Source organism: Mangifera indica, chromosome 5 (assembly GCF_011075055.1).
Source record: "Mangifera indica cultivar Alphonso chromosome 5, CATAS_Mindica_2.1, whole genome shotgun sequence".
NCBI classification, from domain to species: Eukaryota; Viridiplantae; Streptophyta; class Magnoliopsida; order Sapindales; family Anacardiaceae; genus Mangifera; species Mangifera indica.
The window spans coordinates 20,922,857-20,934,750 of record NC_058141.1 but is presented as its reverse complement, the minus strand read 5'-3'; the positions used below and the strand labels follow the sequence as shown (position 1 = coordinate 20,934,750).

The 11,894-nt window shown below is 38.8% G+C and overlaps 2 protein-coding genes across 4 annotated transcripts; one reads left to right on the top strand and one right to left on the bottom strand.

Moving 5' to 3' along the window:
• Positions 1-100: 100 nt before the first annotated feature.
• LOC123216910 (probable serine/threonine-protein kinase PBL19) lies at positions 101-2,152 on the bottom strand. Its single transcript, XM_044637569.1, has 4 exons — positions 1,483-2,152; positions 1,038-1,298; positions 827-949; positions 101-748 (listed from the first exon to the last, which is right to left on the bottom strand). Exons 1-4 carry the CDS (start codon positions 1,837-1,839, stop codon positions 206-208), a joined length of 1,284 nt encoding a protein of 427 aa, XP_044493504.1. The 5' UTR covers positions 1,840-2,152; the 3' UTR covers positions 101-205.
• A 1,804-nt stretch (positions 2,153-3,956) lies between these two features.
• LOC123217650 (eukaryotic translation initiation factor 4G-like) lies at positions 3,957-11,730 on the top strand. Of its 3 annotated transcripts, XM_044638742.1 has the most exons (11): positions 3,957-4,116; positions 4,258-4,479; positions 4,589-4,725; positions 4,847-5,002; positions 5,168-5,223; positions 5,315-5,371; positions 5,574-6,902; positions 7,001-9,821; positions 9,900-10,131; positions 10,515-10,709; positions 10,806-11,730. In XM_044638742.1, exons 2-11 carry the CDS (start codon positions 4,301-4,303, stop codon positions 11,140-11,142), a joined length of 5,499 nt encoding a protein of 1,832 aa, XP_044494677.1. In that variant the 5' UTR covers positions 3,957-4,116; positions 4,258-4,300; the 3' UTR covers positions 11,143-11,730. The 3 variants fall into 3 exon arrangements, with proteins under 3 accessions (XP_044494677.1, XP_044494676.1, XP_044494675.1); XM_044638741.1 differs by having other exon boundaries at positions 4,853-5,002; positions 7,001-10,131; XM_044638740.1 differs by having other exon boundaries at positions 7,001-10,131.
• The last annotated feature ends 164 nt before the right edge of the window (positions 11,731-11,894 follow it).

Here is an 11,894-nt window from a genome sequence, read left to right as displayed (position 1 = left end):
TCCAGTGAGAGCTTCTCTTGTTGGTAAGTTGAGGGGTTTTGAATCTTGATTGATTCTCACCTTTGAAATGTTAGAAATGTTTGGTTTGCTACATGCCACACTTACAAATTAGGTTAGAATTACTTCCAAATATAACAGCACAAGAGTCCCTCAGATAACAATAATTACATCGGCTGTACAAGACAAGGAACGAAATTTGAAAGTTTCAAAGCACTTTGGTCTTCTGCATGATCATCAGTCTTCTTCTACTTGCTCCATCTACATGGTCGCTCAGTTTAGCTAGGTGAGCCATCCGTCTTTTCCATGATTCAGAAGGTTCAAACTGAGTGGTCTTATTTTCTCTTACTGGGTCCCCTTCATTCAGCTCCAAATTCTTATTAGAAGGAGAAGAGTCCACTTCTTCTGGAATTTGCTTCAGCCTCTCCACTACCTGACTCATCATGGGACGATCTTTGGCACTCTTTGACAAACAAGTATCTGCTAATTTGGCAATCTTGCGAGCTTCATTGATAGAATAGTGATTTTCAAGTCTTTGGTCCATTATTAACCCAAACTTTTTACTATCAACAGGATACTGCTTGACCCATTCCAAAAGCTTCTGCTCCGACTTTGGGCGGTTTCTTTCCAGAGACCTCCTCCCTGTTAGAATCTCGTACAGTACTACTCCAAAACTCCATACATCACTTTTTGCTGTCAAATGTCCAGTCTCTATGTAATCTGGAGCTGCATATCCGTATGTCCCCACCACCTGATCATTCCAAACCATAACTAACTTATTTATCTGTAATGTACCACTACCACCATGAAGAAAATAAAAGTGACTTACTGCTGTTGAAACATGTGAACGCCCAGTCAATGGCCCCTCCCTTGCAAGACCAAAGTCTGAAAGCTTGGGCTTAAAATTCTCATCCAGTAACACATTGGAAGATTTGAAATCTCGAAATATCACCTTCACCATTAGAATTACCGTGGATAGAGACAAATTCTCAACACAAAAGTAACGTTCTACGAGTAATTTATATATAAACGAAACGAACCTGAACTTCCAATCCTTCATGCAGATAAGCCAATCCTTGAGCTGCCTCGAGTATTATTTGTAATCTTGTTTTCCAAGGAAGAGGTGGGAATGCTCTGCCAAATAGATGATCTTCTAAGCTCCTATTTGGCATAAACTCGTACACAAGAAGACGCTGGATTCCTCTTTCTCCATCCGCAGCACAGTATCCTATGAGTTTGACCAGATTCGGGTGTTCCAAAACCCCAAGAAACTGAACTTCGGCCACCCATTGTTTATGACCCTAAATCACCAAGTCAGTCAGCAATACAAAACTCATACGCATCAAAGGACATACTTCAAAATATTTTTCTACATTTTATAAGAAAAGAAGCAATTTCCTGAATCCAATATTGTAAAACAAACACCATTTAAACATTTCAATCCAAACTAAATCATGAATCACAATACTTCCAAATAACCGTTACCTGTAACCCATCCCTGTTAAGCTTTTTAATGGCCACTACAGTGGAGTCACCTTTCCCATCAGCAGGCTTGATTGAACCTTTATAGACGATGCCAAATCCACCCTCACCAATCTTAAGCAGCCTATTGAAATTATTTGTGGCTTGCTTGAGCTCGGAGAAAGAAAATACTCGGAGGTTATGAGCTTTCTCTTCATACAACTCTGGTATACCACGATGAGAAGCTTCTGAACATGAAGACTTAACCACACGTTCACCACCGGAATAATCATACGATCTTCTTGATTCTTTCAACTCTGGAGCTGATCTTTCTTCCCTGATTCTGAACTTCTTCTCTTTGAAGTAGTGAAAGCACTTCATCTTATGTTTATATATTCAACAGGGAAACTAAATACAAAGAACAGGCACATATACATAAACTAGTCAAAATAAAAAATCTACCATAACAATTCCCAGATGGGAAAACAGAATTCGTTCAGAAAGGTAATGAATTTTTTTTTTTTTTTTGGAGTTGATTAGTATACCAACATGAGAAAGGACAGAGTGGAGACAGAATCAGAACAAGGAGAGAGACGTTTGTGAAAGAAGACAACAGGGAAAAATGAAGAGAGGAGAGATCAAACAGTAGTCATTGACTTTGAGTGTGTTATTAATATAAAAGAGGCTCTTGTTTGGTTGGAGAGTAGATTGGTTGGAGAGTAGATTGGTTGGTAAGAGACCTGAATGTATCTACTGTTTGCAGAGAAAGAAGACTTTTTCTCCTCACGGGTCTCAATCTCAAAATTTTTTTCTAAGTGATTTGGTGATTAAGATGGGTTGGTTGAATTCAGATGACTGTTAGAAACTGACAAACAAATCCTCAAGGCCCCAACAAATACCTCGTTTCCAGAAGAAGACTGAAGAATTGAACATCCTGGCGACAGATAGATAGATCAGATCCCCCTTGAGATTTCCGTTGTCATGGTCAAACACGACTTTTGCCAACATGGTTTTTGGCTCCTTTATTAACCAATCGAAAGAAATGCCAGTATTTTATTATTATTTTCGTCTAATCTTAATCTGATGACCTTCTGGAATGTCTAATCTCAATCTTATTCAAGTAGAATTTTGTCAACTAAAACTATGAAAATATTTAAATAGAAAACCCAATAGCAGTAAGTAGTGATTATTTGGATGAAGTGTTATTGATTGGAAATGTAACTTCCCGAGGGCACCAAAGGTTATTATAAGCATTGTGAATTTCAAATCAAAATAAATAAATAAATAAATAAATAAATAATCAAATCCTTTTCAGGTTTCAAGACAAAATTCTGGATTTTCCTTTTTCCAAAATATATACTACATGCCATGATATAAAATAATATTAGGATATTGAAAGAGTAAACAATATGCTAATGAATAAATAATGTAAATTGGATAGGCGAACGAACGAACAAACAAAGCTGATCTCCGCCTGAATTAATGAATGAAGCTATAAATTCAGGGGCAGATCCATTCTAAATGGGTCTTCCAATATCAGTTCATGGATCTAATTTCTGCCCCTGGAGCCCAGAAATCAATTGATCCGTCCATTCACGATGGGCTTGGGGTGTCAAAATTAAAGAAACGTTACTATGAAGCCCCATATGGCCCATCTCCAGATCATGACTTTGTTATGTAGTTTGATTTAATAAATTATACAATACAATTACCTTCATTCTCAATGATTTTAAAAACTATATCGAATCAATTGATTCAAACGGTTAAATCGGAAACCAACTTTAAGTCCAGTCTAATTAATATAAAAAGTCTGTTTTGTTATTGATTCGATCAAAAATTAGGTTTGATAGGATGAACCGGTCAAAAATCGAATTTAACCAAAATTTTGAATTTTTTTAAATTTTAATTTGATAATAAGTTATGTTGAACGATTCTCCAATTGAACTACGAATCAATAAGATAATTGATTTAATCATTAATCCGATTTTAAAAATATTGTTCATTCTAATTTAATATGACCTAACCTATCATCTCTTTGTATTTGTTGGACTCAAATGAGTTGAGCTTAACTTGAAATATTAGTTCAATAAATAGTTTAGATTGAGTTTGTGTTGTGACCTTATAATTTATTTATTTAAATAAATGATTTTTTTTATTTTTTAATAACGACGATTTTTTTCAATATAACTATTAACCATTTTGAGTTGATTCAATTCAAACTCACATTTGTACTGATTGTTTTATTTATATTTAAATTGAATTTTATCTGAATCTTATTTGACTTCAATTTAATTTAATTTAATTTAACCTAGCTTCGATGCAATTTCATCCTCTTGTCAGTTAAGGGCCTTAAGCAAGTGAGCTGGGCAAGACAGTAAAAGTAAAAAAAAAAAACGTAATAAAGCGAAGAGGTCTCATCACGACGCGCGACCCATTCGATTTCAGTCCCCTAAAAAACGTATCTTTTGACCACCTTCGTGGTCAGTTTGTTAAAATAATTTACCCTTCTTTCTCTCAACTATAATATATATTTTTTTTGTTTTTCAATTTTTCAATTTTCATCTTCTCTTCTCTTTCTCTCTCCCTCCTCTCTCTGTTTCCGAGTACCGTCATGTCCACCTATTAAAACCCTAATTTTATCGCTCTGCACTCTCACAGGTCTTCTACTACGCACTCTAACAATTAAACCCTATTCTTCATTACATACATATATATTGTTATTTTTATTATTATTATTATGATTTAAAAATCTCTGTTTTTCATGTGTGGATCTGTTTTGTTCTGTTTGTTTGGTCGCAGAAAAATCTAAACGATTCAAGGAATTATTTGACGCTAGGGATTTATGTCCTTCCATCAATCAAGGTCCGACAGAAGCGAGACACAGTTTCGAAAATCAGGACGATCCGCCGGCCCTAATCAGCAGCGGACCTCCTCAGGCTCTTACGGTAAGGGCTCTGGCGGTGGGCCCGGCCCTTCACCACCGTCTATTTCCTCTTCTCCCTCTCTTTCGTCTAGTCGCAGGTACATGCTTATTTTTGTAACCTTCATTTTCATTCTCCAATTTTAGGGTTTCTTCCATCACTCCATTATCAAATCAGGGTTTGATTTTTTGTTTGGTTGTTGATTATAGTTTTAAGAAGTCTCACAATGCACAAGGAAGTCAATATAGGGTAAACGTCCCTAATGTCAATTCTTCGGATTCCGGCAGTAATGTTTCTGAATCGCGAAGTGTACAGAATGGTGCACACTCACAGTCTCAGTTACATGGTATGTTTCCCATTAAGAAAATTCCTATTTTGCTTATCTCTCACATGAGGAAGTCTGTCTTTTTTATTATGAAAAGAGAGCTAGAAGTGAAATCATACCAGGATTTCTAAATCTGTACTAGTTATAGGAGCATTTGAGACACCGGTTGGTAGCAGTGCTTCCAAGCAAGTTGAATCGTCTACCACTCAGAGGGGCACCGGAGCTGTTCCAAAGGCTCCAACTTCTCAACCTGCCTCCGTGAATCCCGAAAGTACTGGACCTGCAAATCAATCAAAGGGTATTCATTTATTTTATTTTTTCACCGTGTGCTTGGTACACTGGTTGCTTAAAGTATCAGTTAATTATGAGAATGCTGAATGCTGCCATATATTTCAACTTTGTATAACATGTGACCCCATTCATGTGACTGACTGTATGCTTACGTTTTCACCTTGTGGCATAGCTCAAGGAGATGCATCGAAGGGATTCCATTTTCAATTTGGCTCAATTGGGATGCCGGTAATATGTATTACTTTTAAACCTTAGGTAAAGTGAAAAACTTTATAGGATCAAACTATTGTAAAATTTAATACAAATATATTCTTTTTAGATTCCAGCTCGAACTAGTTCAGCTCCCCCAAATTTGGATGAGCAGAAACGTGATCAGGTGTGTTCTTTTTCTTTTGTAGTCTTTTTGTTATTTTCACAATATAGATCACAGGTTTGACCCTTATTTATATATTTTTGTGTCTGGATGGGATATTACCTACAAATATATTTTGACATTAATGCTTAGATAGTTATAGTTTATTGTTCATCTTGTGTTTGATGATCAAATCATTAAGCTGCTTATAACATTTGATTTACAGGCACGCCATGAAACTTACAGATCAATGCCAATGCCAATGCCAAATTTGCCAACACCATCTGCCTCTAAGCAGCAGTCGTCAAGGAAGGATACTAGTGCTACTGCTCAACCTAGTCCTGGGGAAGTTCATCAAGTGACAAAAACCAAAAAGGAAGTACACATCTCGCATCCTCCCACTGCAAATCAAACGCATAAGCCTTCTGTTCTTCCTATGTCAATGGCTTCTATGCAAATGCCTTTTCACCAGCAACAGGTATCTGTGCAGTTTGGTGGGCATAACCCGCAGATGCAGTCTCAGAATGTAACTGGTACCTCACTTCAATTGCCACTTCCCATTGCATTACCCATTGGAAATGCTCCCCAAGTGCAGCAGCATATGTTTGTTCCTGGGCTCCAACCGCATCCAATGCAGCCTCAGGGAATGATGCATCAGGGACAGGGCCTAAATTTCACAGCTCAGATGGGTCCTCCCCAGCTGGGAAATATGGGAATTGGCATTACCGCACAATACCCCCAACAGCAGGGAGGGAAATTTGCTAATACTCGTAAGACACCAGTGAAAATTACTCATCCGGAAACACATAAAGAGGTCAAACTTGATGAACGATCAGACACTCATACGGATGGTGGGGTTTCAGCCCCTAGGTCCCACACCAACATTCCTCAATCCCAGCCAAATAAATCGTTTGCACCTGCTCATCAGATGAATTATTCATACAATCCCAATTCCATGTTTTTTCCAGCTCCAGGCTCTGTACCATTAACTAATAGCCAGATAACTCCCAATTCTCAGGCACCAAGATACAACTATACTGTTAGCCAGGGTCCCCCTAATATATCATTTATAAATTCAACAACCATTGGCTCCTTGCCAGTTAGTAAAATTGGGGCTGCAATGCCTGCTGTTGTGGAACCATGGAACTCAGATCATTTTCGTGATGTGCATAGTATAATTTCTTCTGCTTCTTCAGGAACTGTACAGGTGACAGTTAAACCAGTCACAGTATCTGTTGGAGAAAAGGTTGTAGACTCTTCTCTTTTGGATACCTCGGTTGGTTTGTCAAAATCTTCTAGACTGTCTGTGGAAGGTGGTGAATCAACTGTTCCTAAGTCATTTCAGGCAGCTATTAAACAGTCTTCATCAGTTTCCACTGCTGCCTCTTCTGAGAACCTGACAATGTCTTCTGGTTCAACTGCTCCATCTGAGGAGCCTGCACCAGTTGCTACCAATGAGGAAGACAAGAGAAGAGAAAGTTTGAGTAGGTCAAGCTCAATCAAGGATCATCAAAAGAAGCCAGCCAAAAAAGAACAGGTCCAGCCTCAGCAGCAGGTAATTATGTTCTATTTCAATCACTTTTCTTTCAGGTATAATTTATTTTATAACCTTGCGTGGTTAATAGTTCTGTGGATTTAAATCTTTCTTTGCAGGTTGGTGGACTATCTACTTCAACATCAAGCTTGGCTTTGCAGGCTTCAGAGCCTGGTATATCTTCCAGCAGTGAAGTTTCTGATCCTGTAGAAGTGAAAACAAATACCATTACAAAAGTAACTAGTAAAGGTTTGTCAGAAGTAAGCAGAGAATTGGTGTCAACTGTTGATGTTTCAACTTCTGCTCCTGAGTCAAAGGCTGAAATTTCTGGTGCTGTGAACAACTATAGTTCCTTGGATGTTGTTCAAAATGCTAATGTGAATCTTGCTGAACCTGCTCCATGGGAATGCTCGATAACAGAAGAACAAGTGGAAGAGACATTGCGTGAAAGGTCCAAGCAAGATAGTAATACCGTTCATATTCCTTCTCAACCACTTACTTCAAGATATTCTGAACTTGATGGCCAAACTCAACCAGAACCAGTGTTGAAGACAGCAGCTATCAGCAATGATGTTTCAGTTGTTGGAACCGCTGAGAGAAGGTTGGATGAACCTTCAAGTATTTGTAAAGAAGTTGGCACTAGCAGGGTATCTGACAACATGTCTACCGATAGAGCCATGGGTTCAACAGATGTTGAAAGTTTACATGGCAGTAAGACCTCAACTGTGGATGCCTCTTCAAGCAGAAGTTGTGCAACAGACCAGAACTCTGCTCACTCTATAACCGCCGAAACTCCTGGAGAAATTATGAAAAATGAAGGGGAAGGTCTGGAGAACATGGGGGCTGGATTGGCATCACTTCCAACAACTGGTACCAAAGAGAAGCCTGTACCAGAATTAACTAGGTCAAAGAGCACTACTGGTAAAGCTAAGAAGAAGAGGAAAGAAATTCTTCAGAAAGCAGATGCTGCTGGGACAACTTCTGATCTGTACATGGCTTATAAGGGTCCCGAAGAGAAGAAGGAGGTTGTTTTGCCTTTAGAAACTGTGGAAAACTTATCTACTGTTGTTAATTTAAAACAGTCACCTGTAGTTGCTGTAGCAAGTGAGAAAGTTGTGCAGAGTAAAATGGAGCCTGATGATTGGGAAGATGCAGCTGACATCTCCACACCTAAATTAGAACCCTCAGGTGTTGGGGAACAGTCTACAAGACCATTGGTGCAAAACAAGGACAACAGAGATGGGAACCTGGGAAAAAAGTACTCCAGAGATTTCCTCCTGAAATTTTCTGAGCAATGTACTGAGCTTCCAGATGGCTTTGAGATTGCATCTGATATTGCGGAGGTCTTGATGGGTACTAATATCAGTGTCTCTCATCTTGTTGATCGTGATTCATACCCTAGTCCTGGAAGAGTAATGGATAGGCAGACTGGGGGACCACGAATGGATCGTCGTGGTGGCACAATGGTTGATGATGACAGGTGGGGTAGAGTACCTGGATCAAATTTGGGGAGGGATATGCGTCTGGATGTCAGTTATGGTGGTAATACAGGATTTCGACCTGGCCAAGGAGGTAACTACGGTGTCCTAAGAAATCCACGGGTGCAGATGCCTGTGCAGTATGCCGGAGGGATCTTATCTGGGCCTATGCAGTCTATGGGTCCTCAGGGTGGGATGCAGAGAAGTAGTCCTGATGCTGACAGGTGGCAACGTGCTACAAATTTCCAGCAGAAGGGTTTAATTCCTTCTCCAACTCCATTACAGGTCATGCACAAAGCAGAGAAGAAGTATCAAGTGGGTGAAGTGGCAGATGAGGAAGAAGCCAAACAGCGGCAGCTGAAAGCTATTCTGAACAAGCTAACACCTCAGAATTTTGATAAACTTTTTGAGCAAGTAAAAGCAGTAAATATTGACAATGCTGTAACACTTACTGGTGTCATCTCTCAAATTTTTGATAAAGCTTTGATGGAGCCTACATTCTGTGAGATGTATGCAAACTTCTGCTTTTATCTTGCTGGGGAGTTGCCTGATTTTAGTGAAGACAATGAAAAGATTACTTTTAAGAGATTGCTGCTGAACAAATGCCAAGAGGAATTTGAGAGAGGGGAGCGAGAGCAAGAAGAAGCTAACAAAGTTGACAAAGAAGGTGAGAATAAGCAGTCTGATGAGGAAAGAGAAGAAAAGAGAATTAAGGCCCGAAGACGGATGCTTGGTAACATTAGGCTGATTGGTGAGCTGTACAAGAAGAAAATGTTGACTGAAAGAATTATGCATGAATGTATCCAGAAGTTGCTGGGTCAGTATGAGAGTCCTGATGAGGAAGATGTTGAAGCTTTGTGTAAATTGATGAGCACAATAGGGGAAATGATAGACCATCCCAAAGCCAGAGAGCATATGGATGCATATTTTGATAGGATGGCGAAGTTGTCAAGCAATATGAAGTTATCGTCTAGAGTTAGGTTTATGTTGAAGGATGCAATTGAGTTGAGGAATAATAAGTGGCAGCAGAGGAGGAAGGTTGAAGGACCAAAAAAGATTGAGGAAGTGCACAGAGATGCTGCACAAGAACGGCAAGCTCAAACTAATAGGCTGGCAAGAGGTTCTGGTATGAATTCTTTGTCAAGAAGGGCAGCTATGGATTTTGGTCCTAGATCAGCTATGTTATCTTCCCCAACTTCTCAGATGGGTGGTTTTCGTGGGTTGCCCTCTCAAAGTCGTGGTTATCTTATTCAGGATGTACGAATGGATGATAGGCAATCATATGATGCTAGGACCATGTCAGTTCCCTTGCCTCACAGGCTTATGGGTGATGATTCAATTACTTTGGGGCCTCAAGGTGGTCTTGCCAGAGAAATGTCAAGTAGAGGTCCACCGGCAATGTCAAGCACTCCGGTGCCTGATCTGTCTTCTGGTGTTGGTGAATCTAGAAGAATGACAGTGGGTATGAACGGTTTCAGTTCTTTATCAGAGCGAACTGTTTATGGTTCTAGAGAGGATCTAATGCCAAGATACCTTCCAGATAAATTTGCAGGCCCAACTGCTTTTGATCAAATGAGTGCTCAGGAGCATAACATCAATTTTGCTAATAGGGATACAAGGACCCCAGATCGAAGTTTTGACAGACCTGTTACAACTTCACCACCCACACGAGGCCAGGGACAAGCTTCCACTCCTAATGTTTCATCTGAGAAGGTGTGTTCAAGAGAACAACTGCAAGATATGTCCTTGGCAGCAATTAAAGAATTTTACAGGTATCACATCAATGCCTATATGCTTGCTTATCGATCTTTCGGTTGATTGAATCTTGTATGAACATTAAGTTCATATTGAATGTTATGTGTATAAATGATTATTTAATTACTTGATTTCTTTCATCGGAGTTAGAGTGTGTGTTTTTTCAGTAAAAAATCACTCTTTTTGTTCAAAATTTGAAATCTGTTCTTAACTAGAGCTCAATGTGTGAATTGTTTTAATAGGAGGTTCAACAATAATACTTCATGGCTTCTGATTTAGTGTAAAATAATCCAATGATTATTTCCTTTGCTGGCAAATGAAATTTTATTTTTTAGAATTGGCTTGGGACAAATTTGAAAAATCTTTTCACATTCTTTTTCCTTTTTCTTAATCTTTTCAGTGCCAGGGATGAGGAAGAAGTTGCTTCGTGCATTAAGGAATTGAATTCCCCAAGCTTCCATCCTTCAATGGTCTCTCTCTGGGTTACAGACTCTTTTGAGAGGAAGGACATGGAAAGGGATCTTTTGGCAAGGCTTCTGGTTAATCTTGCAAAATCTGAGGACAGCATGTTAAGTCCAGTTCAGCTCACGAAAGGGTAGGAAAGATTTATTATGTTAGGCATTTATACAATTTTTTTTTTAAATTGTAGATAAAATAATTAATCTCTTATTGACTTATTACCATTGGGCAGGTTTGAATCTGTTCTTAGTACTTTGGAGGATGCGGTAAATGATGCCCCAAAAGCAGCAGAATTTCTTGGCCGTATCTTTGGGCAAGTCATTGTTGAGAATGTAATACCCTTGAGAGACATAGGGCGAATGTTGTATGAAGGAGGAGAGGAGCCTGGACGACTTATACGAATTGGGCTTGCTGGTGATGTTCTTGGTAGCGTATTAGAGAATGTTAAATCAATTAAAGGAGAAACTGAATTAAATGAGATTCGAATGAGCTCCAATTTGAGATTGGAGGATTTCCGGCCTCCAGATCCCAAAAGATCAAGGATATTAGAAAATTTATTTAGAGGATAGTGATGCTGATTGTATCTTGTTAGAAGAAATTCATCCACAGTGCTTTTAGGGTACCTGTTAATTTTGCGAAAATATTTTTCTTGGTGGGTGGGGGTGGGATTTGGTATGGCAGGCAGCAGTATGGGGCTTTCCTTCTCCATGCCTTATATTGTTTCTTCAAAGTATTAACTGCAATTATGAAACGGGTTCAATCCAGCATCAAAATGGTTTTTTTTTTTTTTTGGTTGGTACAAAGTTGCTGTCTGTTTTCTTTTGTGATCAATCCTCATTACCTGCCTTCTTGTTGATGATCGACTATTGGGTAGTCTTGATACTTGGTACCATTTTGGGTACTTTTCTCTCTTAACAGACATTGGACGATGCTACACATCTACAGGATTATGGACATATCTTATTCTTACTTTTCAGTACACAATAATATTGTAAAGCTTGTGTGTAGCAGGTTTCTAGCTTGTATCCTCGTGCAGATTACATAGGGTTTGATTACATAGGTACATCCAGGGCTTTAATTCAAAACATTTCAATGAAAAACTAGTATTTCTAGTTTCAGTTGGATCAGAATATTTATATCTCCGAAATTTAGTTCCATATGATGCCCGCTTTCCCGTGTTTAATTAGCTTGCATGCATGAAGCAGAAACTCATGGCGTTGGCACCATTAGAGCTGATCTTTGACCTGTCGAAATGTAGAAATAGTTTGTATTAATTTATATACTTCTGAAGATGTATAATTCAAGGTTAAAGATTATGAAA

Bases quoted from the DNA above. Each gene is read 5' to 3' on its own strand.
- LOC123216910 (XM_044637569.1), bottom strand. From the start codon at position 1,839: ATGAAGTGCTTTCACTACTTCAAAGAGAAGAAGTTCAGAATCAGGGAA. The intron at 950-1,037 runs GTTCGTTTCGTT...CTAATGGTGAAG, and splicing joins ATGAAGGATTGGAAGTTCAG to GTGATATTTCGAGATTTCAA. The intron at 749-826 runs GTAAGTCACTTT...TGGAATGATCAG, and splicing joins GTTCACATGTTTCAACAGCA to GTGGTGGGGACATACGGATA.
- LOC123217650 (XM_044638740.1), top strand. From the start codon at position 4,301: ATGTCCTTCCATCAATCAAGGTCCGACAGAAGCGAGACACAGTTTCGA. The intron at 5,003-5,167 runs GTATTCATTTAT...CTTGTGGCATAG, and splicing joins ACCTGCAAATCAATCAAAGG to CTCAAGGAGATGCATCGAAG. The intron at 10,132-10,514 runs GTATCACATCAA...TAATCTTTTCAG, and splicing joins GCAATTAAAGAATTTTACAG to TGCCAGGGATGAGGAAGAAG.